This window comes from Urocitellus parryii, chromosome 6 (genome assembly GCF_045843805.1).
Source record: "Urocitellus parryii isolate mUroPar1 chromosome 6, mUroPar1.hap1, whole genome shotgun sequence".
NCBI lineage: Eukaryota > Metazoa > Chordata > Mammalia > Rodentia > Sciuridae > Urocitellus > Urocitellus parryii.
This window is the reverse complement of record NC_135536.1, coordinates 96,948,500-96,975,869: the sequence shown is the minus strand read 5'-3', so window position 1 is coordinate 96,975,869 and position 27,370 is coordinate 96,948,500. Positions and strand designations below refer to the sequence as shown.

Below are 27,370 nucleotides of genomic sequence, written 5' to 3'. Positions count from 1 at the left end.
CAGTCTATTTTTATAAGCCTAAGAACTAAAAATTATTTACATATTATTAAAATATTGTATAAAAAGAAAACCCAAAAAGAATATACAATACAAACCTATGTGACCTGTCTGAAATATTTACTGTCCTAGTCTCCCGTGTTAAAAAAAAAATTAAAAATTGCCAAACCCTGAACTGTCATGGCAGCCCTAAGTAAGGTTAAAAATGACAATAATCTGTTTTCCATTATAACTAACAAATTTTTCTTTGCAGTCACCTGCTATTGAGAACTCTCCTAAGTATCAAATATGTTTTACTAACTAAAACATGTCATTACCTACCTAAAATCCAAACTCTTATATATAGAGATGCTCATAAGATTTCTGAGATGCTAGGAAAAATTAATAGTTCAAAAATTATAGATATTATTAGTCTCCCCAGGCATAATTGGGTTGAAAATCAATTCAATGGACTTTTAAATTATTTTCCCACCTACAGCTAAGTCCATAATTGAAAGAGCGGCTACTTGCTATCTCCTCTTTGCAGTGGTTAAAAAATGAATGTGCTTCTAAGGATTTCTAAACTTAAAAACACATCATAGAACTTTGTTTACTCTTCAGTTATAACCCAGGTCCTAATTCAAATACCAAGTAAAATTTACTGAATTAAAAATAATGTTCTAACATTCACAACACTAATTTTATCAGTGATATTTTGGGTTGGATTATATTCAGACAAAATTTGAAGTTTTTCTGGTACCTTATCCTTCAGACTGGACTGCACTTTCACTTTAAATCTCTATCTACTAATACCATTCAGGCAGGGGAGAGTGAGGAACTGCCCAACATGAGTGGAAGTCCAAGTTCTCCACTCTGCCTCCTTTGACATGTGGAGAAGGAGATACTCCTTGTCATACTGGGTAAGAGGGTTATCTGCTCATATCACCTGCCTGTGAGAAGAAGGGGTGCCTCATTATTACTCCCAATAAGGACTCCACTAATACTGAGGGGGGGTTAACCTCATTGTCAGTGATCAGTGGTGAAAGCCCTGACTCCATCAGGCTTCTTTTAACACAACCCCAGCAGACAGAGTACTGGGTGGATATGAAATCCAGCATTGCCATACTGCTTCCACTCAAAATGCAGGAGATTGGGGCCTTAATCGCTGCCTAACAGGAGTAAAATTCTAGCTTCCTTCTAGGGTTCCTCTACCACTACCTAATAGGGAGAGTCGGAGGTTGGGGTACCTCATTCTAACTGGTGAGAATGGAAATCTTGGGTCTCCACTTGACTTTCACTGGTTGGTAGTCACTTTTTTCTGTGTAATACTTGGCTAGAATAGAACATTTATTGTCGGCAAGTTTTCTGTCTTGCTAGTTTTGGCCTTTTCTTCTTGGTTGTTTGGGATTTTTTCCTGTGCTTATTGGTATTTCCAGATTGCTGGCTCTCCAGTACCCAGTAGAGGTATTGAAGCAAAAAGAAAACCCAGAATATTCAACACTGTGTCTTTCCTTGTGCCTCAAGGTTCCCAACCAGCCTGACATTTTTTTCTCCATTTTCCTGAGTCATATTTTTCTTACATTATTAATATCCAGGTTTTCAGGTAAAGTCAGTGGGAAAAAAAAAAACAGGGGAAAGTACTTAATATCTACTTTTGATGGCTCTGTCCCTTATACTGCATTGTATATATTTCTCCCAAATTACAAGTTTCCAAAAAATGCCATTCTCATTTCAGCATCACTCTGCCCCCAAATTTCTCATGGCTCCAGATTTATAAGTCCAAACTTATTTGGCTGCCATGAGAGGAACTTCACAATATCGGCTTTCCACTGCTCCCCACCATGGTCATCATTCAGAATGCTGTTCTCTGAAACGGTATTAAACATCCCCAGTTCTATACCTTCTCAAATGTCCCTCTGCCTAGAAGCCCTTTCAACCTCCCTTTTGCCTATCTAAATCCCACCAACTTTTCAGGATCCTACCAAATCTACTAATGTTCATCTTTGCCCTCAAGCCTATAGTGATCTCTACCACCTATGAACTGCTATAATATTTATTCCCTGTATCACCCCTTCACTTTCTGCCTAATACTGGTATATACTTTCATGAATAAGCTATCTTTTCCATTATACTATAAATTCCTTAAAAAAAACTACAGCTTATACCTCTTCATATCTTCTATACCACTTTATACAATGCCTGGCACACAGCAGATACCCAATAAATGTCTTTGATATATTTTATTTCTTAAATTTGACACTAAGATAAGTTATAATGATGGAACTTCTATAAAAATACACTTTAGAAAGTACTGAAACTGAAACCCAATTAGATAAGTAATTAACTTTCTCTTCCTCTAAATAAAGCATATTAATCATTGATTAACCCAGTGCCAAATACTGGAATATGCTGGTCAATTAGACAGACATAATCCCTGCCTTATGAAGCTTATAATTTAAAAATCACATTTTTTTAAACAATACTTAAATTAGATTATTAGATAATACTCTATCAGTGATGCAATCAATGTAAGCTATAAACTATCAATACAAATATGGGGAAAACATAACGATGAAAACCTAAAGAAAATAAAACAACAGAAACTCTAAGGTCTTGGTGGGAAGGTTAAAACACTGAACCAACAACCTATAAATATAAAAATTGTTGGTGTTGGACCAAGCAAAAGAAACAAAAGGGTCCTAGTGGAGAACAATAAAAAATATTTCCTCAGGTATACAGTATTCTCCAAGTCAAAAGGAATAGATAATAGTAATTATCTCCAGGAAGGGGAACTGGGTGGTGGATGATAAGGGTAGGAAAAAGACTTACTGTTCATTGTATACCCTTTTGTATCTTTTGAATTTTGAACCATGTGCATATATTACCTATTCAAAAAATAAAAAAAATTAAAGCTGAAATGTCAATTATATATATATATATATATATATATATATTTTAAACTTTCTGCCAAAAAAAAAAAGCAGAGTCTAATTTTTTTTTTTTTTTAGTTGTTGATAGACCTTTATTTATTTGTATGTGGTGCTGAGAATCAAACCCATTGCCTCACACATGCCAGGCAAGTGCGCTACCACTGAGCTCCAACCCCAGCCCTCTAAACTAACTTTTAAACAAAATTCTTTAAGAGTCTTTCAAACCCTATCCTGGACACTGATTACATCACAGACAAAACATTTCCATTTACTTCAGCTGGCTGGAAAGAAGCTGACCCTTTGTTGAATCTTCTGACACCTCTTGACTGAATCATCTGCCTCAGTAAGGGTCATCCTCATCTGCATCCCCTTATTCTTATTGTATAGCTAGAACCTAGATAATATCATCAATTCATTATAACATGCACTCATAAGGGGAGAACTGTGTCTACTATATTCTTCCTTTATCTCCTACACCTAACACAGAGGAAGACATAGTCCCAACAACTCTCTCCTCAATCTATACCTTGTTTAAAACAAATATCAAATTGTAATTGCACAGGTCTTCAAATAAATACAGGTTGAACACATGAATAAAGTACTCATATTTCCTTAATTACCATTTGTACATACAAAATATAAATCTCTCCTTCAAAATTTACTATTCCAACCAAGGGCAGTGGCACAGGCCTATAATCCCACCTACTAGGGAAAGTGGGGCAAAGGGATCTCAACTTTGAGATCAGCCGGTTTAACTTAGCAAGACCTTGCATCAAATAAAAAAAATAAATAAAATAAAAAGGACAGGGAATGTAAAACGCCCTGGGTTCAATCCCCAGAACCGGGGGGGGGGGGACAATATACACACACATATACAACTATTCCAATTCACTATCATATTCATTATTTTTCTAAATTAGTCTCAGAATCCTTTCTCCTTATAATACTTGTCAAACAACTTTTTCTCGGGGGGTAGAGAGGGTACCAGGGATTGATTTCAGGGGCACTTGACCACTAAGCCACATCCCCAGCCCTATTTTGAATTTTTTTTAGAAACAGGGTCTCACTGAGTTGCTTAGCACCTTGCTTTTGCTGAGAATGGCTTTGAACTCACAATCCTCCTGCCTCACAAGTAATGCTGCTAACCTGCTACTTCATAGTACAGTAGGTCCTCTGTACCCACATGTTCCACATCTATGAGTTCTACATCTACAGATTCAACCAGCTGCAGATCAAAAACATTTGAAAATAAAAATCTGAATCTGTACTGAACATATAAGGGGTTTTTTTGCCATTATTCCCTAAACAATATAGTATAACAACTATTTACATAGCATTTGCATTCTATTAGATATTATAGGTAATTTAGAGATGATTTAAAGTATGTGGGAACATGCGCAAAAGTTACCTACAAACACCATGCCACTTTAGGTAATGGACTTGAGCATCCAGGAAGCTCAGCTGGGGTTGGGGTTGGGGCTGGGGTAAGTGGGCCATGGGTGGGGAGTCCTGGAATCAATCCCTTCTAGATGCAGAGAAACAACTTTATTTTACCAGATTAAAAATATATTCTCATTTGAGATATTATCTCTCAGTGCCCCTTCCACTGATCTCCTCTAAAGCACACAAAATTTAAACAGTTTTTTTTTTTCCATTTTTAAACAGCTACAAGAATCTAAATTTCTTCACTGATCTTTCACAGACGGGTCAAAAAAGAATAGTTCCTCTCTCTGGCTGAATGTTTCTTGGTTACTTTCTCAGCTGTCTACCCTTCTCCTCCAACTTACCTTTTGAAGTCAAATATAACATTTATTGCCACAAAATAACATTATTACTCTACAGCTACGTATTTTTATCTATATCCTACTCATCCTACAGATGTCTTCTTAAGCACCACTTCTCAGGAAAACCTTCCTATTCTCCTACTTGTCAAGACTAGCTGCTATATTCTACCAGAATACCAAGTAAGTCTCTCCTGTAACATTTTACAACACCTTTCCATTCCCATCTATGTAGTCTGTAAGCCCCATGATAATACTGTTTTATTCACAGCTGTATTCCAAGCACCTTGTATGGGGCCTGACAAATAACAGAAATTTAATTACTTGACGAGTAATTGACTACTTAAAAACTTTATTCAAATATAAACTTTCACAAAACATGCAACAGACTTATAGTTATCCCTGCAATCAATTAGATATTTGATTAATGTTTTCAATGAAAACACAAAGTATAATGAATTTAGGTCCATATTTAGAAAATGCCAAAATTTCAAATTATTGCTATTTACTTATTTAAATAAGTAAATTTTATTTTTATTTTAAATGAATAAGTAAAATTTATCACTTATTTAAACCCAAAGAAGTACCATAAAAGTAATGCAAAAAATTTTACTAAAATTTATGGTTTATTAATCACAGATTTAGCTATAGTATAAAAAAACACCATTAGTCATTAAAATAACATATACATACATTACCTACCATAAGTGACATTGTGATTTAACTCAGCTCTTCGTAAGGATTCATCAAGAACATCATACATTAATTCACTTGTCCTGTTTAAAAGACATTTTATTTGCAGTAGAATTATAGTATTCTAAACCAATAAAACATAGTTTTTCAAACTTCTCTCTTTAAAACTGAGGATCTACAGAAGAGAAGTGAAAGAAATTCATTTTATGGTGAAGTTATACAAATTTCACTTCCAAAAGATTTCATTTGCTCTTTTCACAAGTAGAACTTCCACTTTATCAAAGTTGACTAATAAGTCAATGAAGAGATATATGTATAAATTAATCAACTCTTTCTTCACCTATTCTATGTTGACAAACTAGGTTATTTGATCAAACACATTATCTTTTACATTTCCTTTGCAACAAAATATTTCCACCTGTTTTAAATTTCTATAGTAATACCTGACATATCCAGATAATTCTAGATAGTCTATTATCTGTTTTTTAATCAGTTTGTCATTTTTAAAATATCCAAATACTAGTCTTTCCCTTAACAGCAATAAGGTTCTCTAGTGAGAAAATTTTTAACTTTCATTTATATTAAAAATAAAGATATGTTTTGTAAAATTAACAGATTTGTACCACTCACGTTTCTCTGTGATTATTGATTACAGTAACCATAACTGAGTTGAGACAGATTATTAAAAATAAATTAAAATGCAATGCCTATGAAATCCTAGCACTCTGACACCAAGTCTCCAGGAGAAAAGTTCTTGCCAAGAGACCAATGTGAAAACTATTGCCTCTGAGCTGGTATTTTTGTATGTTTTACAAATTAGAAAAACACTAATGGGGGCAAAAAACAGTGAGCACATGTTACATACAGTGGTCTTGCTAAGAAACCAAGCTATAAAACAAACAAAAATCAAAGTAACCTAGGGCTATATATATTAGATATCATGAATATTTTACATTTTCCTTCAAAAATTTGTCTTCTCATTCCAAATACAGAGCTATAAAATTTAATTTTAAGTACATGTATTTTCATTCCGTCTTAACATATAAATATCCAATAATAAGAATCTAGAACCATATTCTAAAATCTCTCATTTTATTATACAAACGTTCCACAACAACAGGTATTGCCAATCTTCATCCATGAAGAAAAGAAGATAATGACTTAAGGAATTAGTAAATAAATTCATTAAATGCCTCCTAACAATATATGATGGCATAAGTTTCTTTTATACCAATAAAATATAATGCTCTCAAAAAAACTAAAATGTAGCCAGGTGCGGTGGTACATGCCTGTAATCCCAGTGGCTTGAGAGGCTGAGATAGGACGGCTTCAGCAATGGCAAGGCACTAAGCAACTCAGTGAGACCCTATCTCTAAATAAAACACAAAAGAGGGCTGGGGATATGGCTCCATGGTTCAGTGCCCCTGAGTTCAATCCCCAGTACCTTAAAAATATATATATATATATATATATATATATATATATATATATATATACATACACACACACACACACTAAAATGTAATCAAACTGCTCTTGAACAACTCAGAAAAAAATTTTAAAAATAAAAATAATATGTACCCAAAGAAAGAGAATAATAAAGCAAATATAAATAACTACTGATCTAAGAACAGGGTATAAGGGACCTCCTTGTACCCAGTACTATTCTTGAAACTTACAAAGTTTGTAAATTTGAAAAGTATGGTAGCAGGGCATGGTGGGGCACACCTATATTACCAGCAGCTAAGGAGGCTGAGGCAGGAGGGAGGATCAAAAGTTCAAAATCAGCCTCATCACTTAGCCAGGCCCTAAGCAACTTAACCCTGTCTCAGAATTAAAATAAATAGGGCTGGGATACATAGTTCAGTTGGAATAGTGCTTGCCTCACATATACAAGGCCCTAGGTTCAATCCCCAGCACCACCAAAAAAATAATTAATTAATTTATTTATTTATTAAAATAAAAAGGGCTGGGGATGTGGCTCAGTGGTTAAGTGCCCCTGGGTTCAATCCCCTGTACCAAAAAACAAAAAAGTATGGCAAAATTTAAAGTTACCAAAAATACATACAGTTGGAAAGATAGCCATAAAAACTTTGACATATGTCACTGGCTGAAAAAAATGATTCAAAACATGAATTTAAAAAGTGAAGCTCTCACATCCAACTAGAGCAAAAGTTGGCAAACTACAGCCCACAGGCCTCATCTGGCAAAACACCTGTTTTTTAATGGCTGTACACTAAGAATAGTTCTTACATTTTTTTAATGGTTGGGGAAAAAATCAGAAGGATAATATTTTATGATGTAAAGACTGTATAAAATTTAAGTTTTAAAATCCATATTTTCTTGGAACACAGTCATGCTCATTCATTTAGGTACTCTCCGTGGCTGCTTTCACGCTGTAACGGCAAAATGGAGTAGCTGCAACACATATGGCACACATCGTCTAAAATATTGCCTGGTCCTTTGCAGAAAGTTTTGCAATCTCTACTAGAAAAATTAAGAAAGCTTACAGGCTAAGTCTGTAGCTCAGTGGCAGAGTGCTTGCCTTGCATGCATGAGGCACTAGGTTAGATCCTTAGTACCACATAAAAATAAATAAGTAAAATAAAGATATTGTGTGAAATCTAGAAATCTACAACTAAATTTATATATATATAAAGAGGTTGGGAATGTGGCTCAAGTGGTAGCGCGCTCACCTGTCATGTGTGAGGCTCTGGGTTCAATCCTCAGCACCACATAAAAATAAAATAAAGATATTGTGTCCACCTAAAAAAACTAAAAAGTAAATATTTTAAAAAATAAAAATAAAAAAAAGAAAGAAAGCTTTGCATGGAAGCCTACACTCCAGTTACCTTTCACAATAGGGAGTATTTGGATAAGCTGAGTACCAGGACTATGTCAACAACCTAAAAGAATTTATTTACTTCTTTCACTGGTTTATTAACTATTAGAAATCAAAGCAAAAACTATCAGAATCTGGTTTATCATGAAGCCTCTAGATGACTAAAAAGCCTAAGATTATCATATGGTATAAGATCATTAAATAACTTACTTAGAAGTTTACCTTTGATCGTCTTTTCCTAGAAGTCCCAGTATTCTCAAGAGCTGGATTTGTAACCATGGTGCTGGTACACTGTGGTAATTGAAATCTACTGGGAGCTTTCCTCCAACTACTTGCTTTAAAATAGTTACAAAACTCCCAGTCAAGTCTTTATATGCAGATGAATTCTCCTATACCCAAAAAAAAGCAATTTTCTGTTAATAATAAAGTGTCATCAAATATAAAACAGACCTGGTTGAAATGCCATCTGGAACCTAACTTAAACATGCACACTTAGAAGCTTATGTTCACACTTAATGAAAGAGTGTATATATAATTTCTTCCACAGTGAAATTCCTCTGGCTACCTGATTCAAAGTTAAATCATCCTCAGAAAAGCTCCACACTCCCTAATTTTTTCCTACATATAGTTTAATCACATTTCAAAGTTCTTAAAATTATGTCTTTCAATAGAATCCTCTTATTAGCCAATACTAGCAATGAAAAAAAAAAAGGCATACTGAAAAGGGGCAGTAATACCACTATTTTGTATGAAAAATAAGGCCTATCTGCAAGCTCTCAGCTCTGTACAAAAGACTTCACTCTCACAGAAGAGCAAAGCCAAGACTATTTAAATGTTCAAAGCCCCCAACAGCAGTGAGCTGTCAATCAAAAATTTAATTAGCCACATAGTATATAAACATACTTCTATTTCTGAATGAGAGTGCCTTGATTATCTGACTAATCTCTTGGACTGGTCAAATTAAATAAACACTATTTAAAATGAACATTAGATTCTTCATTGTAATTTTTATTAGATATCAAGGACAAATTTTGGAAGGGAAATACAACTCTTTCAAATTTTAGTTAGAAGGAAAAGAAGATTTAATATCAAATATGTCTAGTACCAAGCATCTATTTACACCATACTATTTTGGAGTATAATGCATAAAAGACAAGCTTTGGTTCCATAATTCTGGGTGAATTCAACAGCATATTTCATTTTGTTGTTGTAGGTGCTTGTGAAATCTCTCAAAAAGATATGTGATTTTGAACACAAAACATTTCCGGCAATACAATGAGAAAGAATTAGTATAAACCCATCATCATCATTTACAAAAATTTCTTACCATACCATTCAACCCTCTTTCCTCATCTGATGACATAGTCAACACTGTAGTCTATACCTGACACAACCCACACTGGCTTTCTCATTTCTAAAAACTGTTATACAGCCCTTGAGGCTATATAAAAAAGAACCACTGCTTGAAAAACCACAAATCTGGAAATTCAAATCACTTTCCATAGCTATCATTTTTCCATATTTCTTCAGGAAAATGAAAAAATTGTAGGCATTTTAAAAAGTCCAATTCTATAATGTGCCTACAATTCATGTTACCAACAACTTGTAAAACTCACTATTAAAAAGTCAATAATAGGGCTGGGGGTGTGGCTCAGGCGGTAGCGCGCTCGCCTGGCATGCGTGTGCCCGGGTCCGATCCTCAGCACCACATACAAACAAAGATGTTGTGTCCCCAAAAAACTGAAAAAAATGAATAAATGCTAAGATTCTCTCTCTCTAAAAAAAAATTTTTTTTTAAAAAGTAAATAAAAAAATAAAACGTCAATAATAGCCTAAAATGTTAATTAAGCATTTTGCTGAAACATCTGACTCCTCTTTTAATTATACAATTACATTTTTCTCAGGCTAACTACTCAGTACTTGCTGAAATTTCCAACTTACCTTAATCATCCTAAGGTATATGTGCAAAGAAGCAGCCATGACCCCAACATCTCTGTCACAAAGTGCCTTCCGAAACTTAATGTGGATATGTTGTACTTGATTAGGAGCAATGAGATAGAATTTGTATAATGCCAGAACAGCTTTTCTTCGTATAATCTCCCTATGGATAAAAAAAATAAAATCTAAACAAGATAATCTGAATCATCAGGCTCTTAGTTGAAAACATTATGTGCCAGATGATTTCAAAATGTCAACTATTACCTTAATCTAAAAAAAATACAGAATGATACATTTATTATTAATGTCCTTATTCTAATATGTCAAACTGTAAAAAGTCTTTCGGAGTTAAGACCTGAAAAGACTTTAACTGTCCATGTTAAAAAAATTTCTAGTTACGGAACTTTTTAATAAGATGCATGTATTACTTTTGAAATCAGTTAAAATAAGAAAAATTTTTAAGTTCCCTGATTTCATTTTTAAAACCCTTATCTTTAGAAATTGAGAAAACAGCCAATGTTAAGTTTAAATCAGTAATAGGTAATTTCAGTCAGTAATATAAAAATCTCTTCATTAATATTACAATTTTTTTTTTTTTTTAAATCATGGGCAAGCCTACCCCAAATACTCTGGAGACCAAATTCAGGGCATCATACATACTAGGCAAGCACTTTAACACCAAGTTACATCCCCAAAGCCCCTCTTTTCTTTCAATTTTTGTTATTTCAGACAGGTCTCCCTACATTGCTCATAGTCCTCCTGCCTTAGCCAAGTAGCTATAACTGGGATTATAGATGGACACTACTGCACTCAGCTCTTTATCTTATACTCTTGACATAGTTTCCAATGAAATATATTACTTGTTATTCTCATGTCTATTTCTACATCTCATATTTGTAGACTACACTAGCAGTGATCACAGTAACAGCAAACATGTCAAAAATGAAGAACTTAAATTTCAAGTGTTCCTTAACATATATTTATATTATCTAAAATCATAGAGATTATTCAATGCAATCCCTGATGTTCCACTGAAGAATGTCTTCTTTTTTTTTTTTTTTTTTTTTGGTACTAGGGATTGAACCCAGGGGCACACAACCACTGAGCCACATCCCCAGCCCTTTTTTACATTTTATTTAGAGACAGGGTCTCGCTGAATTGCTTAGGGCGTCATTAAATTGCTGAAGCTGGCTATGAACTCAAGATCCTCCTGCCTCAGCCTCCTAAACTCCTGGGATTACAGGCATGCAAGATTCCTAACAAGTGGTCATCCAGCATCTGCAAAATTCTACTTAATAAACAACTCATTATTTACCTAAGTAAACTATGACACATAAATTCTTCTCACATTAAAAAGAAAAAAAGCAGATTAGCGGGCTGGGGATGTGGCTCAAGCGGTAGCGCACTTGCCTGGCATGCGTGCGGCCCGGGTTCAATCCTCAGCACCACATAAAAACAAAGATGTTGTGTCTGCCAAAAACTAAAAAATAAATATTAAAATTCTCTCTCTCTCTCTCTCTCTCTCTCTCTCTCTCTCTCTCTCTCTTTAAAAAAAAAAAAAAGCAGATTAGCAACATATTTGCCATTAGTTTAATACTTTGGTAACTGCAAACTATATACAAATATATTGCCAATCGATATTATCCAATATTAATTCTGGCAGAGATTAGGTAAACAAGGTGAGGGAAAAGAATTATAAATTCTGAAAAGGCTCAAGAATCCCTAAGGCTGGCCCTAAGTGGTAGTACTGTAACACAAGACATCAAGAGACTTGGATCTGGGATTGGTATATTGAAATATAGGCAGGGATTTAAAAGTTGAGCCCAAGCCTGTCTCACACCTCTGTGACATCTACTGGCTTACCCATAGTTCTATTCCATATTCTTTAACTCTTCACTGCTTAGCACAGAGTTAGGTATAGCCATAAACTGCAGAAATAGAGTTTTAAAAAGTCTAAACTTTAGCCAGGATCTGAAATTAAACTAGATGGGAAGCAATAAGGAAAATATTGACAAGTGGCCTTTTAATTCATAGAATGATTTCCAAAAAAATGGTCAATAAGTATGGTCACCACAAAAGAGTGGTGGCGAAAAGAAAAAATTACACAAATAACAGCTGCTACAATCAAATCAACCTATATTTTACTATATTTTACTTCCAACAACCAAATGCCCATAATCACCCTTTTTCTTCCTAAACAAACTTAATATATAAAACATAATTTAAAAGTCTGAAAACCTTCTGATGTTATTCTATAGTTCTTAGTGAATACTATCATTTTAGCTGGAAGATTAATAATCCAAGATTTCCTAAATAATATAAAATACAAGACATTTTTATTGTCTTAGAACATTAAAAACATTGACTTAAAGCATAGGAAATAAACGTATGAGTAACAAAAAATCTTCATCAAGGGCTGGGGATGTGGCTCAAGTGGTAGCGCGCTCGCCTAGCGTGCGTGTGGCCCGGGTTCGATCCTCAGCACCACATACAAATGAGGATGTTGTGTCCGCCGAGAACTAAGAAAAAATAAATAAATGTTGAAATTCTCTCTCTCTCTCTGTCCCCCTCTCTCTCTCACTCTCTCTTAAAAAAAAAAACAAAAAACTTGATCAAGAATATAATCATGTACAACCAGAAAAATGAAAAGCTGTGCTCCATTTGTGTAAAAAAAGAAATTAAATTTTTATAAAAATACTAAAAAAAAAAAAAAAAAAAAGAATGTATGTGTATCACCAGGCAAGGTAATTGTAGCAACTTGGGAGGCTGAACCAGGAGGATAACAAGTTCAAAAGCTAGCCTCAGCAACTTAGCAAGGCCCTAAGCAACTTAGCTAGTAAGACCCTGTCTCAAAAATAAATAAATAAATAAATAAAAAGGGCTGGGGATGTGGTTCAATGGTTAAGTGTCCCTGGGTTCAATTCCCAGTATCAAAAGAAAAGTGTATGTGTATACAACTGGAGATTATCTCAGCAGTAGACAACTTGCCTAGCATGCACTGGATACAATCCCTAGTATTACAAAAAAAAAAAAAGAGAGTGGAAATCAAATACTGTAATCACAAAGAAAGAAGGAAAATAACTGCAAACTTTTCTCTAATTTTATTTTTGTTTTATTTTTTTAGTAGCACTGGGAAATGAACCCAAGGGCACTTTAACACTGAGCTATACTCCCAGACTTTTTCATTTTGAGACAGGGTTTCATTAAGTTGCCAAGGGGCCTTGCAATGCTAAAGCTGGCCTCAAACTTGGAATGCTCCTATTTCAGCCTCCCAAGTCTCTAGGATTATAGGCAAGGGTCACAGCACCCAGCCCTTTTTACTTACTTTAAAGATTTTGAAGTTAGGAGCTTAGTCAAAACAAACTGTAAGTGTGGTGAAAAAGTGATTTAAAAAATGAGTTAAGTGTGGTGAAAAGTGAGTAGAAACTGAAGGAATCTTGGACTGAGGCTGTGACTTAGTGATAAAGTACTTGCTCAGCAAGTGTGAGGCACTGAGTTCAATTCTCAGCACCGCATATAGATCCATATACAACTAAAAATATATATATAATTTTAAAAAAATAGAGTGAAGGAATCTTATAAAAGCAGATTACCAAAATACTACAAGTAATGTTTATTTGGATATATCCTGCTGTAAATCAGAATTTGAACATTGTGATTTTGATATAAAAAGCATCTTTCCAATACACTAAAGTTTTAAATGAGGGAAAAAATACACTGAAGCTTTGTATTCATAGCACTGAAACTATTTCAAAAGTTTTCTATTATTTCACTCTATATTCAAAACAACTATATGAGAACTAAGGAACTTTGCCAACTCCATGTAGCCAAGGGAAAAATAAGACCACGTAGAATTGGGAAAAAAGCAAAGGATTCCTGATACCGAGGCTTACTGTCTCTCAATTTAACTTCAGAAAGCTACAGAACATTCTTCTAAACACACATAAAAACAATGATAATTCTATTGGAGACTTCTGTGTTACACCTGCCAAAGAATATTCTTTATTCTATTAGCACTCTGTTTACGTTATAATAACATTTTTAGAGTATAAAATATAAGCTAAAAGGTGTAGACGTCTATGCCCAAAGAATTTACTTACTTGGAATGCTGAAGTTTATCTTCTATTAATGGAAGAACAGCTGGAATCATTTCTCGAGGGAAAATCTGGCTGACGATAGTAAGTGCCATACATACTTCTACCAGGTTAGTGCTCTGTAAGTCCTAGCATAATTATTAAGCAAAGAAAATATTCAGTATAAATTCTGAAACTAGGGATGCTAACTCAACACTGAAATGGTCCTATATATTTAGTAATTTTCTCCTGATTTATAATTAATTTGTACATTCAGACTTATGTAATTTTATAGGCATAACCCTATTTATTTCTTATGCCTTTATTGTCAGTAGATAAAGACAGCAAAAAAACAGCTGATACAAAAGGAAACTATTTCTGTTCTGATACTGGTCAAACTAGTCACCTTTATTATAGATTGAAAACTTTTCCAAACCAGTAACAGAACATTTTATGAATTTTCCTCATTTAATAATTAGTACAAAGTTAAAAGGAAATAATTCTATGCAATTACTACAATTTTATACAATTGCAAAATTCTAAAATTTATACAATATAATAAATATGTTCCTCTATATTTACTTATGCATAAGGTATATAAATCATTCTAACAGAATTTCAAAATATATTTTTTAAAGAAAAAATTTAAGCTACTCCAACTTTAGTATATGACTTAAAATTCAGAAAATTCCTCACATAAACACACTCTCACATATCAAAATGGACACAAAAGGAAAAAGCTCAACAATTCAATTATATTTCATTATTAATTTTAATTAGAAGCTTAGAACAAAATTTTGTGAGGGTAGATTAAACTGTGTTTTTATCTGTACAAGTCAGTTACCCAATAAATTCTATTGCCATTTAAAATGACTTTTTGGATTTTAAAGACAGTTATAGCTATATCCTATAGACACTTGTATGTATATCCCTTTAGATTGAACCTAAAGAGAAAAAATAGTAGCATGGAAAGTGCTTCTGTCTAAGAGTCTAGCAATCTGGATTATAATTCCAAAAGTGCATTTCAAAATGAAATAATAATAAAAACAACAAAAGCAGATGCAACAGCAGCAGCTAGTACTTCAGTGTTTCCCTTAATCCTTGCAACATTATAAGTTCTATTATTTATCCCCACTTTAAAAATGCAGAAACTAATCTAAATTATCTTTCTAAGCCCACCTATTTTCCAAAATTATTTAACTCAATATAATTGAGGAGAAACATCAGATGCCAGCAGGAATAACTGAAGACTTCATATTAACCAATATACAATACGGTACCTTTACTACTGTATTCACAAGGAGAAGCAACAGTTCATGGTTTTCATGTAGAAATAAAGAAACAGCCAAATAACCTACATAAAAATTAAAGGAAAGGTCTAATTACTACCTATAAAAAAATTTTTTTCCCAAGAAAATTTTCCCCAAGAAATTAAACAAAGCAATACTAAATTCCAAGTTTTAGTCAAATAATCAGTTAGAGGTAAACATAAAAACAAACTGAAAATATGAGGTTAAAACACTTCAGTAACAAAGATTTCAGGTATTCTTCATCCTGAAGTTTTTCAAAATACATATTTCACCAGGCATGTGACATATGCCTATAATCGCAGCAGCTCAGGATGCTGAGGCAGGAGGATGGCAAGTTCAAAGCCAGCCTCAACAACTTACCTATTAACTTAGCAAGACCTCTCAAAATTATAAATAAATAAATAAATAAATAGAGATGGGGATATGGTTCAATGGTTAAGTGCCCCTAGGTTCAATCCCTGGTACAAAAAAAAAAAAAATTACATATTTCACAGATGAGTGCCAATTTAAAGCATTTAAATAACATTAAAATATGCCTTCTATGTTTCTTATGAAATTTCTATACTATCAATCAAAACATTCTCTATCTTATAGCCAAATATATAATTATTCAAAAACAAATAATTATTGCAATTATTAGTGAGTTTCTGGTTATTTGCATTACTGAATAAGCCACCTAATATCAGCCCACATAATGTAAATCATATATTCAGTCACACACACAATACCTTATTAAAAACACACTGTTGAATGAATAATAACTGCAAAGGAAAGAAACACTGTCTACCAATTAGATGTATTCATTGGCTGAAATAAGCATTGCTATTTTAATAATATTAAAACATTAAAAAGTATACTTTAGGATTGAGGAAATACATTAATAGCATAACAAATGTCGTATACCTGGAATCCACATAATTCATGCCATTTTCTGTGTCACCTTTCATGTTGACAATAACATTATTAGACAGTTAACTCTGGGTCAAGTACTTTACAAAAACCTTATTTAATTCTTGAATCAACACTATAAGGGTAGGTATTATTCTTATGCCAATATAACAATGAGACCAAAAAAGAGGTAATTTCCTAAGGCCTACAGCTATTATATGGTGTAGACATGATTCAAACCCAAAAAGTCAGAGTCAAACAATGTGTACTGCCTGTCTATGTGTTACCATTGTTTTTTATTCAACTCTTTCAAACATGTCATTAGAGAATCTAATATTAACTATTTCCATCATTACCTAGGATCAATACTGTCTCTGTTGTGCAACAGGAGAAACTGTTCTCACAGCCAAGAAGCAGCAGCATGACTGATAGTAACATCTTCACTGACAGAGAAGCAGAGTTATTTCTCTCACAATCATAAGGAAGACCAAAAAAAAAAAAAAAACTGTACCAGATTAGTACTGACTTAATAGATACTAAAACAGATTAGGAAAACCCCAGAGAGCACTTAAAACAGAGATTAATTCTTATGAGATGCTGAGAACTCACTTGTTCACAAGTCACCCATATGAAGGCCCAAAACTCCAAAGATCATCTCAAGAAAACCTTGATTCTATCCATTACAAAGAATATCCTAACTTTTTAAACAACCAAAGAACAGGGGTATACCTCAGTGGTAGAGCGCTTGCTTTCCACGTGTGAGGCACTGGGTTCGATCCTCAGCACCACATAAAAATAAATAAATTAATATTTTGTGCCATCTACAACTAAAAAAAAAAAAAAAATTAATTAAAAAAAAACGGGAAAATACTATGTATCTCATAAAATGAAAAAATTTTAAAGCAAACAATAATAGCTATGATTATGAAGTAAATTTGATATGACTAAGATTGAGTTATAAAATAATAATATTAATATAAGACTTTGACTCAGAAATTTAGGTTCACATTCTGGCTCCACCATTTTGTTCTGTGACCTTGAACAAATGACTTGACCTTTCCAAGCCTTATGTTTCTCATTTAAAATGAAGATAAATACTATCTCAAAAGATAAGGCACTTAATAGATGTCTGACTTAATAGATACTAAAATTTATTTATTCAACACTATTCACTTGAATCACAGGAAGGCATTCTCCACCAGAGAAAACATCAAAGCTGGCCTTAGAAATCCCAGGATGATGAGGTAAAGCAGCATATACCTGTAATTCCCAGGGACTCAAGAGTCTAAGACAGGAGGATGAACAAACAGCTCAAGGACAGCCTGGGCAACTTAGTGAGACCCTGTCTCAAAATATAACTTAAAAATTGAATCAGTTCAATCCCAGGAGAATAGATGAGGCAACAGTACCAAAGTGAAGATTTACAGAAGGTTTAAATCCTATCTTTAAAAAAAATATTTTCATTCAATAGTATACACTAAGAGTATCTGATGCCTGTGGATATATGCTCTCTCATTGGCAAGAAAATATTTTCCTAAAGATCATGAATCTCAGCAAAAATGACTCTGAGATCTCATTTAAGATAAGCTTTCATAATTATGAAATAATGTATGTATAATATTATCTACTGCGACATCATTTATAAGTAAAAGTCAAAAACAATCCATGTGTCCAAGAGGGACCAAATTGAAAAAAATATGTAATGTCCACCCAATGAAAATTATGCAACTATATAAAAGTATGACAACATCAAAATAAAGTATAAATGCATCAATTAAAAAAACATTTAAACAGATGATAAACCATCAAAATTTTTAAAAACTATAGTATAGAATAACCCATATAATATGCTCTTTTGTATAAGAGACAGTGTATGTAACATGCTGCCTTTTGTAACAGTTGAGTGTCTGTTTTGTTTTGTTTTTTCTAAAAGAAACAATGGAGGGGCTGGGATTGTGGCTCAGAGGCAGAGCGCTCTCCTAGCATGGACGGGACCCGGGTTCAATCTTCAGCACCACATAAAAATAAACGCATTGTGTTGTGTGCATCTACACCTAAAAAATAAATATTAAAAAAAAGAAACAATAGAAAGATTAATCAGATATTAATGAAAATAGTGGCGAGGATGCGGGGGAAAAAGGTACACTCATACACTGCTGGTGGGACTGCAAATTGGTGCAGCCAATTTGGAAAGCAGTATGGAAATTCCTTGAAAAGCTGGGAATGGAACCACCATTTGACTCAGCTATTCCTCTTCTCCGACTATACCCAAAGGACCTAAAAACAGCATACTACAGGGACACAGCCACATCAATGTTTATAGCATTGATTCACAATAGCTAAACTGTGGAGCCAACCTAGATGTCCTTCAGTGGATGAATGGATAAAAAAAAAAAAATGTGGCATTTATACGCAATGGAATATTACTCAGCAATAAAAAAGAATAAGATCATGGCGTTTTCAGGGAAATGGATGGCATTAGAGAAGATTACGCTAAGTGAAGTTAGTCAATCCCAAAAAAACAAATGCCGAATGTCTTCTCTGATATAAGGGGGGGTGACTCAAAATGGGGTTGGGAGGGAGGGCAAGGGAAGAAAATTACCTCTAGATAGGGAATACGGGTAGGAGGGAAAGGAAGGGAGAAGGGGAATAGCATGGATGGTGGAAGGAGACCCTCATCATTATACAAATACATGTATGAAGATGTGAATTTGGTGTGAACATACCTTATATACAATCAGAGATATGATAAATTCTGGTATAAAGGTGTATTAAGAATTGTAATGCAAAAATAAGAAGAAGAAGAAGAAGAAGAAGAAGAAAAGAAGAAGACAGCTCATGTATATTGGCATAATTTGGAGAGAACATACTTTATATACAGAGTTAACGAAAAATGGTGTTGTGAATATATAATTATGATTGTAATGCATTCCACTATTGTCATGTATGTAAGAAATAAAAAATAATAAAATAAAAATAAAATAAAAAAAGAAAAATGAAATTATGCCATTTATATAGGAAAATGAGTGGAACCAGAAACCATCACATTAAGCAAAATAAATCAAATTCAGAAGGTCAAGGGTCATATGTTTTCTCTCCCATGCAGAAGCTAGAGAGGGAAAAGGAAAATAAAGGTGGGTGCATATTTCATGAAAACCAAAGGAAGAAATCAGTAGAGGAAAGGGACCAAGGGTTGGAAGCAGGGAGAAAGGGGGAAGTGCTGGGGATGGATATTGGCCAAATTACATTGTTATATTGTGTGCAAGTATGAATATGTAACAACAAATTCCATTATTATGTACAACTATAATTCACCAACAAAAATGTGGAAAAAAAAAAAGAAGAAAATAGTCACCTATGAGAGTACGGTACAAACTGGGTAGTGGGGCTAGAGATGAAAGTGAGTATTATTTGATTATACACTTTTATAAAGTCTTAACTATGCAATGCTGTGTAATGCTCTATATAGTTTAAGAACAGACATGAAAGTAGAGGAAGAGAATAGAGAGGGAGGAAGAAGGGGAAGAAAAGGGAAAGTACTAGGGATGAAATCAACCAAACTGTGCTACGTGCATGCATTAACATAGAAGGTGAATCCCACGTTTATGTACAATTATAATTCACCAATTTAAAATAAATGAACAGAAAAAAATTAGAGGCTAGGGGTACAGCTCCGTGATAGAGAATGCACAAGACCCAGCAACAAAAAAGAAAAAATTTTAATAAAATTTGAAAATGAAAAAAAATTAGATATAAATCTAAAACGCAGAATGTAGCAATAGCTGCACAAAATAATTATACCAACTATCCAACATGTATTGATTATTTTCAAAATTTCCTGCTTGTGCTAATATGGAAATCAGCCAAATAACAAAGAAGAGCAAGTATAAAGCCCATCTTCATGCAAAAGGAAGCCAAAGGAAATTGGTAGGACCAAATCTAATTCTAACTAAACTCTAGCCATGCAATATTTAAACAGGTTCTAAGTGATTTCGTTACAGAATGCTCATATGAAATCTAATAAGCACATTCTCCTCTAAGCCTCAGAAACCAAGGAAATTGAGGTTTTCATAATTGTTCTTATGCCTGACTACATGAGTACAACGTGCGGCATCCCTTCATGAAGGCAATTATGACATCATAATGTAACTACTAATTTCTATGTTTGTCTCTATCCTCCACTCTACCACTGCAAGGGATTCTCAAAATGGAAAAAAATACATATGTCTGACTGCAGCACTTAACATACAGTAGACACCTATCATATCTATTCTATGAATACTGAATAAATTTTATAAGTGGACAACCTCTAAGAAGACTTTCTACTCATAATATCTTTGCCACTCAAGCCAAAAGTTCACAATTGAGGTTTAATTTCTTTCGATCTGTTTTCCAGAGTCCTTAACAAAAAAATTGCTACCTCTAAGAAGGATATCATATTTTTTTAAAAGTGCTGTGAAATAACATGCAAAGGGAATAAACTACAATTTAAACTTAAAGAGTTTAAAAAAAAATTATGAGGGCAGAGAAGCAAAAAAAAAAAAAAAAAAATCAGAAGAAGAGGAGGCAAAGAAATACCAGACTTCTGCCTGTAATCTGCCATCACTGTCTCTTCTTATAGCTGAATTTTGGACATTTCCAAATGTATTCACATCTAACATGGTTCTCCTTTTCCCAAAATGCTCAACAATTGTTGAAAGTTCCTTTTTTATCTTTTCCTTCTTAGGAAAAAAAAAAAACTCCAAATACAAGAGTGACATCACTTAAAAAGACTTGAGACATATAAAACTCTTACTGAGGTGAATTTTCAAAGTGTAGGGTGACCCTGAATATGACAAGAAGGGTTCTGCAAGTCTATGTGAAATAAAACACTAGTAGAATAAAATTCCACTTTCATATGTTTAAAAAAATCAAAATTTTAAGAAAAGTAAATTACTAATAAAGACTACTTTAATAACAAACAAAGTCCTGCCTTTAGAAAGCTTCTAATTAGTTCAGAAACTAAGACATTCATATATGAAAAGACAACACCATAAGGTAACAGACTATAGGAGCCACCTGGGTGATCTTAGAACCGTTAAAACTTGATTTGGAATATGAAAAGGGAGAAACAGGATGTCAGAGGACATTCTAGTTGAAGAAAAGAACACAACAAATCTATAAGATAAAAAAGTATTGGAAGTGAAATGGAGTTCAACAAATGGAACATTTTATGCATACAATCTCAGAATCTGTAAACCCAGACATCTATCACTCCCTCACCATCATCCGATAGCACATGTGAATATAACTTATGAAGAAGTCACGGACACAGTGGTGCATGCCTATAATCCCAGCGACTCAGGAGGTTGAAGAAGGAGGATCCCAAGTTCAAGGCCAGTCTCAGTAACTTAGTGAGACCCTGTCTAAAAATAAAAAGGACTCCCAAGTCCGAACAACGCATCCCTATGCTAACATGTCCCTTCTGAAGATTCTGATATAGAACTGAGCCTTTATGAAATGGAAGACTGAAGTCATTGAGAGAATTTTTCCTAAAAGCTCTACAGGATGACAACAGGGACAAAACTTTTTAAAAGATACCTCTAATCCTCATAGCTAACATTTGTGAAAGTGAGAACAGGATATTTAAAATTATTCTAGTCAATTTAAGTTTTTTATTTTATAAAGAAACGTTTCTAACCATTAAACTGATAAGATTAGACAAAGTTCTTCAAATAAGCTTTTTTAAGGTATAATTTACCTCAAAAAAATCAGCCCATTTAAGAAAATTCACCGATTTTAAGTTATAGCTCAATGAGATTTGACAAATATATATAGTTAGTTATCTAATCACCAAAATGCTGTAACTATTCAAAATTCTATGAATTAGGAAAACCAATTTTCATTAATAGCTTTTCAGGCTTTGGAAATTATAATGCAATATTCTAAAAACATACTACATACCTGCCATCATTCATTTTATATAGTAGATGAAACTTTAAGGGCATCATTAAAGTAGGAAAGTCTTAAACGCATACATACCTACTCTTTTTTCTAAGAGGTTTCCTTGTTGAGCCAACTTGATTGCATGTATATAGCCAAAAGAAGCATCATATCCAAGCATTTCACAATATATAAGTCTCACCATACATTCCTTCATCATTTTCTGAAATGCAAAATATCCAGTCACTATATAAAGAAATGGAATGTTCTAAGTTTGTGTGTGTGTGTTTTCTACTCATTTAAAAGGAAAATCCTTCTATTCTGGCACTGAAAACATAATTATATATCAAAAATTGATCACCTAATATCAAATTTGAACCCCATCTTAATTACCAATAGTATCAATTTTAGCAAAATCATTTCAAATATTTTGTTGGTAGTGATTCTACAAAATAAGCCAACTATCACTATTTCTATGTGCTAATAGTGTAAACTTTAGTTATAATGTGATACATGCAGTCCCTTGATAAAATTTCATCCATAATCTTACTTGGCATCTAAAATGCAGCATGTCAATTTTAATATACTTTGTTAAAACATTCAAAAATTACAAATTGTTAATAATTTCTAATGAAAACATTTTTCATATTTAAAAATCAAATTGCAGGGCTGGGTTTGTAGCTCAGTGGTAGAGCACTTGTCTTGCGTGCCTGAGGCACTGGGTTCAATCCTCAACTCCACATAAAAATAAATCAATAAAATAAAGATATTAAAAAAAATCAAATTGCACCCCAACATTTTTCAGAATTATTATGCTACAAATAATTTATAATAGTCTACTTTATAGGTATTTTTAAATATATAATTATTATGAACTGAGAAGCATTTAATACTCATTCCAATATTTAATTTTTAATGGGGTCTTTCAATATTTACAATATAAACAACATTTTTAAGAGATTTACACATTTGTTTTATTAGTATGACAATATTTACTTTCTAGTATTTACAGCAAATGATTAGAGCTAATAAAAATAAAATAAAATAAATATATATAGCAAAAATTAATCAGAAATAAAATACAAAATGTTTCCATTTGTTTTAATGTCTAAAAATTAATAGAGTTAGCATATTATAGGATTACTAAGTTACAAAATGCTTAGGAAACAGTAAAATATTTTAAAGCAAGGATGGTAATGTTTAATATTCCATATGTAGGTTGCATTTGTATATAAAGAGCTCAATGAGAAACCATAAAAAATCTTAGGGAAATGAGATTTAATATAGGTCACTTGTACTTAAAGCAGAAAAAGATAATTAACATATTAATTAAGACTACTAAATACTAAGAGAAACTTAAATGATTCTAGAAGTCCTTCTTCAAAGACTTCTATATCAATTAGGAGTGAAAGCATTAACATAAGCCATTAAATTTTAACTCTGAATTTGTAACATTACCTCAGTTTGTTTGTTAGTTAGTTACTGGAGACGGAACCCAGAGGATCTTTATCACTGAGCTACATCCCCATCCCCAGTCCTTTTATTTATTTTTTTTATTTTGAGAAGGCCTCAAACTTGCAATTCTCCTGCCTCAGCTTCCAGAGTCTCTGGGATTATAGGTGAGCTTTGCCACAAATGGTTTACCTCGGTTTTCCTAAAGTCACAATGATCTTTATTTAAGCAAAATTACTGCCTACATTACTATTTTCTTGTATTTAGAGAAGAAAATACATTTGCCAATGCAGGAATTCTCTTTACAATTTCTCTAACAGTCATCCTACCTCTACATGATCACCTTAGAAACAGACTACTCTGAGGTATGCCCAGAACAGGATGGCCATCATTATACCATCATCCTTCCAAATTCTGACTCCTGAACTTCTACCTATTAATCTTAAGTTCTACCCAACACTAGGTTTATATCTTTTAGCAACAAAAACTGTATACAGTAATACCAATTATAGAAAACGAAAATCTAATGTGCTCATGTAAAATGATTATCTTGATATTTTTATTGAGGGGAGAGAAAACATCCATCCCCCCCAGTGACTTAAACATAAAAGGCACTTATTAAATATTTGCTGAATAAATGTTGTTTGGGAAAAAAATCTCATTAAAAAGAAACAAGGGCTGGCTGGATATTCAGCTCAGTGGCAAAGCACTTATCTAGCATTTGAGAGGCACCACAAAAATAAATAATTTTTTTAAAACCTGGCATTACACATAACATACAAACACTGAATTATCATACCATATCCCATAAAGTTATAAAATCATTATATGTCAATTAAAAATAGCAATAATAATGATAACAACAAAAGCCTATATTTTAATCTAACTATGTGGAAATAGCCTCACAGTGGCCTGCATATTCAGAAGCCCCCTAATACAGTTGCTAAAGGAATGCTGTTTGAAAAATCAAATTATATAGAACCAAGTTTAAAAACAACTAGAAGTTGATTTAACTAATATGCCATATACTAGGTTTCAGAGCAAGAAAACAATTAATTTACTTGGTCAACCAACCTATACTCCAAAAGGTATAGTATCAAAATTAAAGATCTACAATGTAAGAGCAGAAGATACAGCTCAATGTAGAGCATGAGCTTCAGCATGAATGAAGCCCTGGGTTCAAATTCCCAGTACCACCAAAAAAAAAAAAAAAAACAAGAAAAATTTGTAATATATCAATTTAGGTCCAAAGATATTTTTAAATGATAATATCTTAGCCTTTTCCAAGTACACAATATGATAAGTACTGGAGTCCTATGAAGATTGTTGTACTTCTGCAATTACCATTATGTTTGTCCCGACTTGACAAAGGCAGGCAAGTCTGCTTCCAATGCAGCCAGTCAATGAAAAAACCTAAGTTAGTCTGACTTGCTACAATATATAACTGATTTTGATATAATTAAATTAAATTTTAGAAATATCAGTCAGATATCAAGATTGAATCCATCCATAGTGGATCAGATTTCAAATCCAAATGTTTGACATTGACTATAAAAACTTACGAGTGTGGTAGTAGGAGCAGAAACAGTTGCTCTCAGACTATTCAGTTCCTGCTGGATTAATTTCTCTTCTTCCTAAAACAGTGAAAATAATTAAATGCTTAAATAACTGTCTTTTCAAGCTGTAAACATATTATCAAGGGAAAAATAAAACATAATAATTAAAAGGAAACATGATCTTAAAAGTGAGTTATAAATATTATGTGCTTAAGATCTACCTAAAGATACTCATTTCTCCAACCCTCAAAATCATCCCTCCAGAGAATAAATGTTTCCAGGCTAACCTACCATTTCTCATCTTTTCACTCAGTTACTGTCCCTTTAAAAACCTATTTGGCGGGGAAAAAAAAAACTAAAAGTGGAGAGAAAGCAGAAAAAAATTTTCCATGTTCTGGCCAGCATAAGAGTCTCACATCTTCCCCTTAAAGAAGACTTTTTGCATAGGGTAAGAAGGCAGGTTCCCCACATTGTTTCTCTCACTTTTTATATCAAAAACACCAGTGTGGTCACTTCAATGTTTGCATTGTATATCTCCTTAAGCAGTTAAAAATTGGCCCCATTTTAAGCTAATATAATGTTATCTTTAAATTACACATGAAATTAGCAGGTGTTCATTAGACAGTTAACCCAGAACTACCGGTGAAGTACTGCCACACAGCTATCTACAGTTTCAGACTACCTGTTAAACTTTCAGAGCACTTTGCTTTTTTTTTTTTAAGTATCTGTTGAACAAATTATGACAAAACTCGTGTTTTTAAGATATCAACTCCTTTGAGGTTTTGAATCAGAATCTTACACAATCTATGTAACTACCAAAAGTCTATGGGAATTTTATTTTATTTTACTTTATTTATTTTGGTGCTGGAGATTGAACCCACAGCTTTGAGCATGTAAGGCAAGCATTCTACCAACTGTGCTATACCCCAGCCCCAAAGGAATTTTAACAACTTATTATAACTGCTCATTCTCAAAGCTCATCTGAAGCACAGACTTACTCAGCAAATATTTTAGTTTGGAAGAATAAGGGGGTGGTATTATTGTTGGTATTCTTTGGTCCAACCCACTGATTTAGCCTAAGAACCTCAAGCTCCCCCATCCCCAGAGATATCCACAGCAGGCTCAGGTGGCACAGAGTGGCAGGTTAAGGTCCATGAGGTCTACCAGGAGAAGGGACTGGGGAGCAGAACAAACTGAGCAGGGAACCAAACTTTGTAAGTGAACAGTGCCCGACACTTCCAACGCACTGGGTATTTTCACATTTTGACATTTCATCTAGTCCTCACAACAACTTATAACATTTGTATTGGCACTCTTCCACTTAAACACTGAGAAAACATCCAAAGGGTCGGAGGTTAAACAAATTTGCCCCCAGATCGGAATGAGTCAGATTCAGGGCCAGCAGTAGAAACCCGGCCTCTCTGCTGTCAGTCCGGGTAAGAGAGTGAACCTTCCAGACAGACTGCAGGACGGGTCCACACAGGCAGTCCCCTGATCCCCGCGGGAGCGCGGGCGCTGACCCTCGCAGCGGGCCTCCCCCGCGCCCCGGCCTCCCCGCCAGCTGGGCACCTACGTGCTTGGAAGTGAGAGCGGTAATGCCGCGGACTAGGCCGCCCAGCCTGGAGGAGAAGGACGCCTTGGGGGCCGCGGGCCCGCCAGCCGGCTGGTTCTGCAGAAACAGTCCCGGCAGCGCCGTCAGCGTCTTCTCCACGATGTCGCTCATCTCCGCCGCCAACCGCGCTCGGGTCACCGCCCGGCTTCATGCCCTGCCTACCCCAGCGGCTCGGCCTCCGTAGGCACTTCCTGTATTTTGAAGAAGAAATCTTTATTCGCGTCCCGCGTGTTCAAACAAAGTGTCGTTCTCGGGAGAGACCGCCGGAGGGCGCAAGAGTCCACGGGAACAGAGTCTCCCCGAGCTGGCGCCCAGAGGCTGGCCGCCAGTGGAAGCTGACAGGTGTCCGAAGCTCGCGGTTTTGATGACAGCGTCAGAGCCCACGCAATTGTGACTC

The 27,370-nt window shown here is 34.1% G+C and overlaps 1 protein-coding gene across 1 annotated transcript in view; it reads right to left on the bottom strand.

Annotated features, from left to right (window-relative positions):
• The window catches only part of Ap4e1 (adaptor related protein complex 4 subunit epsilon 1), a 62,506-nt gene extending 35,382 nt beyond the window's left edge, over window positions 1-27,124 (bottom strand). Inside the window, exons 1-8 of the mRNA XM_026391775.2 lie at window positions 26,935-27,124; window positions 25,368-25,439; window positions 22,453-22,576; window positions 15,514-15,587; window positions 14,261-14,382; window positions 10,164-10,323; window positions 8,445-8,611; window positions 5,390-5,463 (exon numbers count right to left, since the gene is read on the bottom strand). Of these exons, the coding sequence (XP_026247560.1) occupies window positions 5,390-5,463; window positions 8,445-8,611; window positions 10,164-10,323; window positions 14,261-14,382; window positions 15,514-15,587; window positions 22,453-22,576; window positions 25,368-25,439; window positions 26,935-27,084 (943 nt within the window). The 5' untranslated portion in view covers window positions 27,085-27,124. The remainder of the gene's footprint in view (window positions 1-5,389; window positions 5,464-8,444; window positions 8,612-10,163; window positions 10,324-14,260; window positions 14,383-15,513; window positions 15,588-22,452; window positions 22,577-25,367; window positions 25,440-26,934) is intronic.
• Window positions 27,125-27,370: the final 246 nt, after the last annotated feature.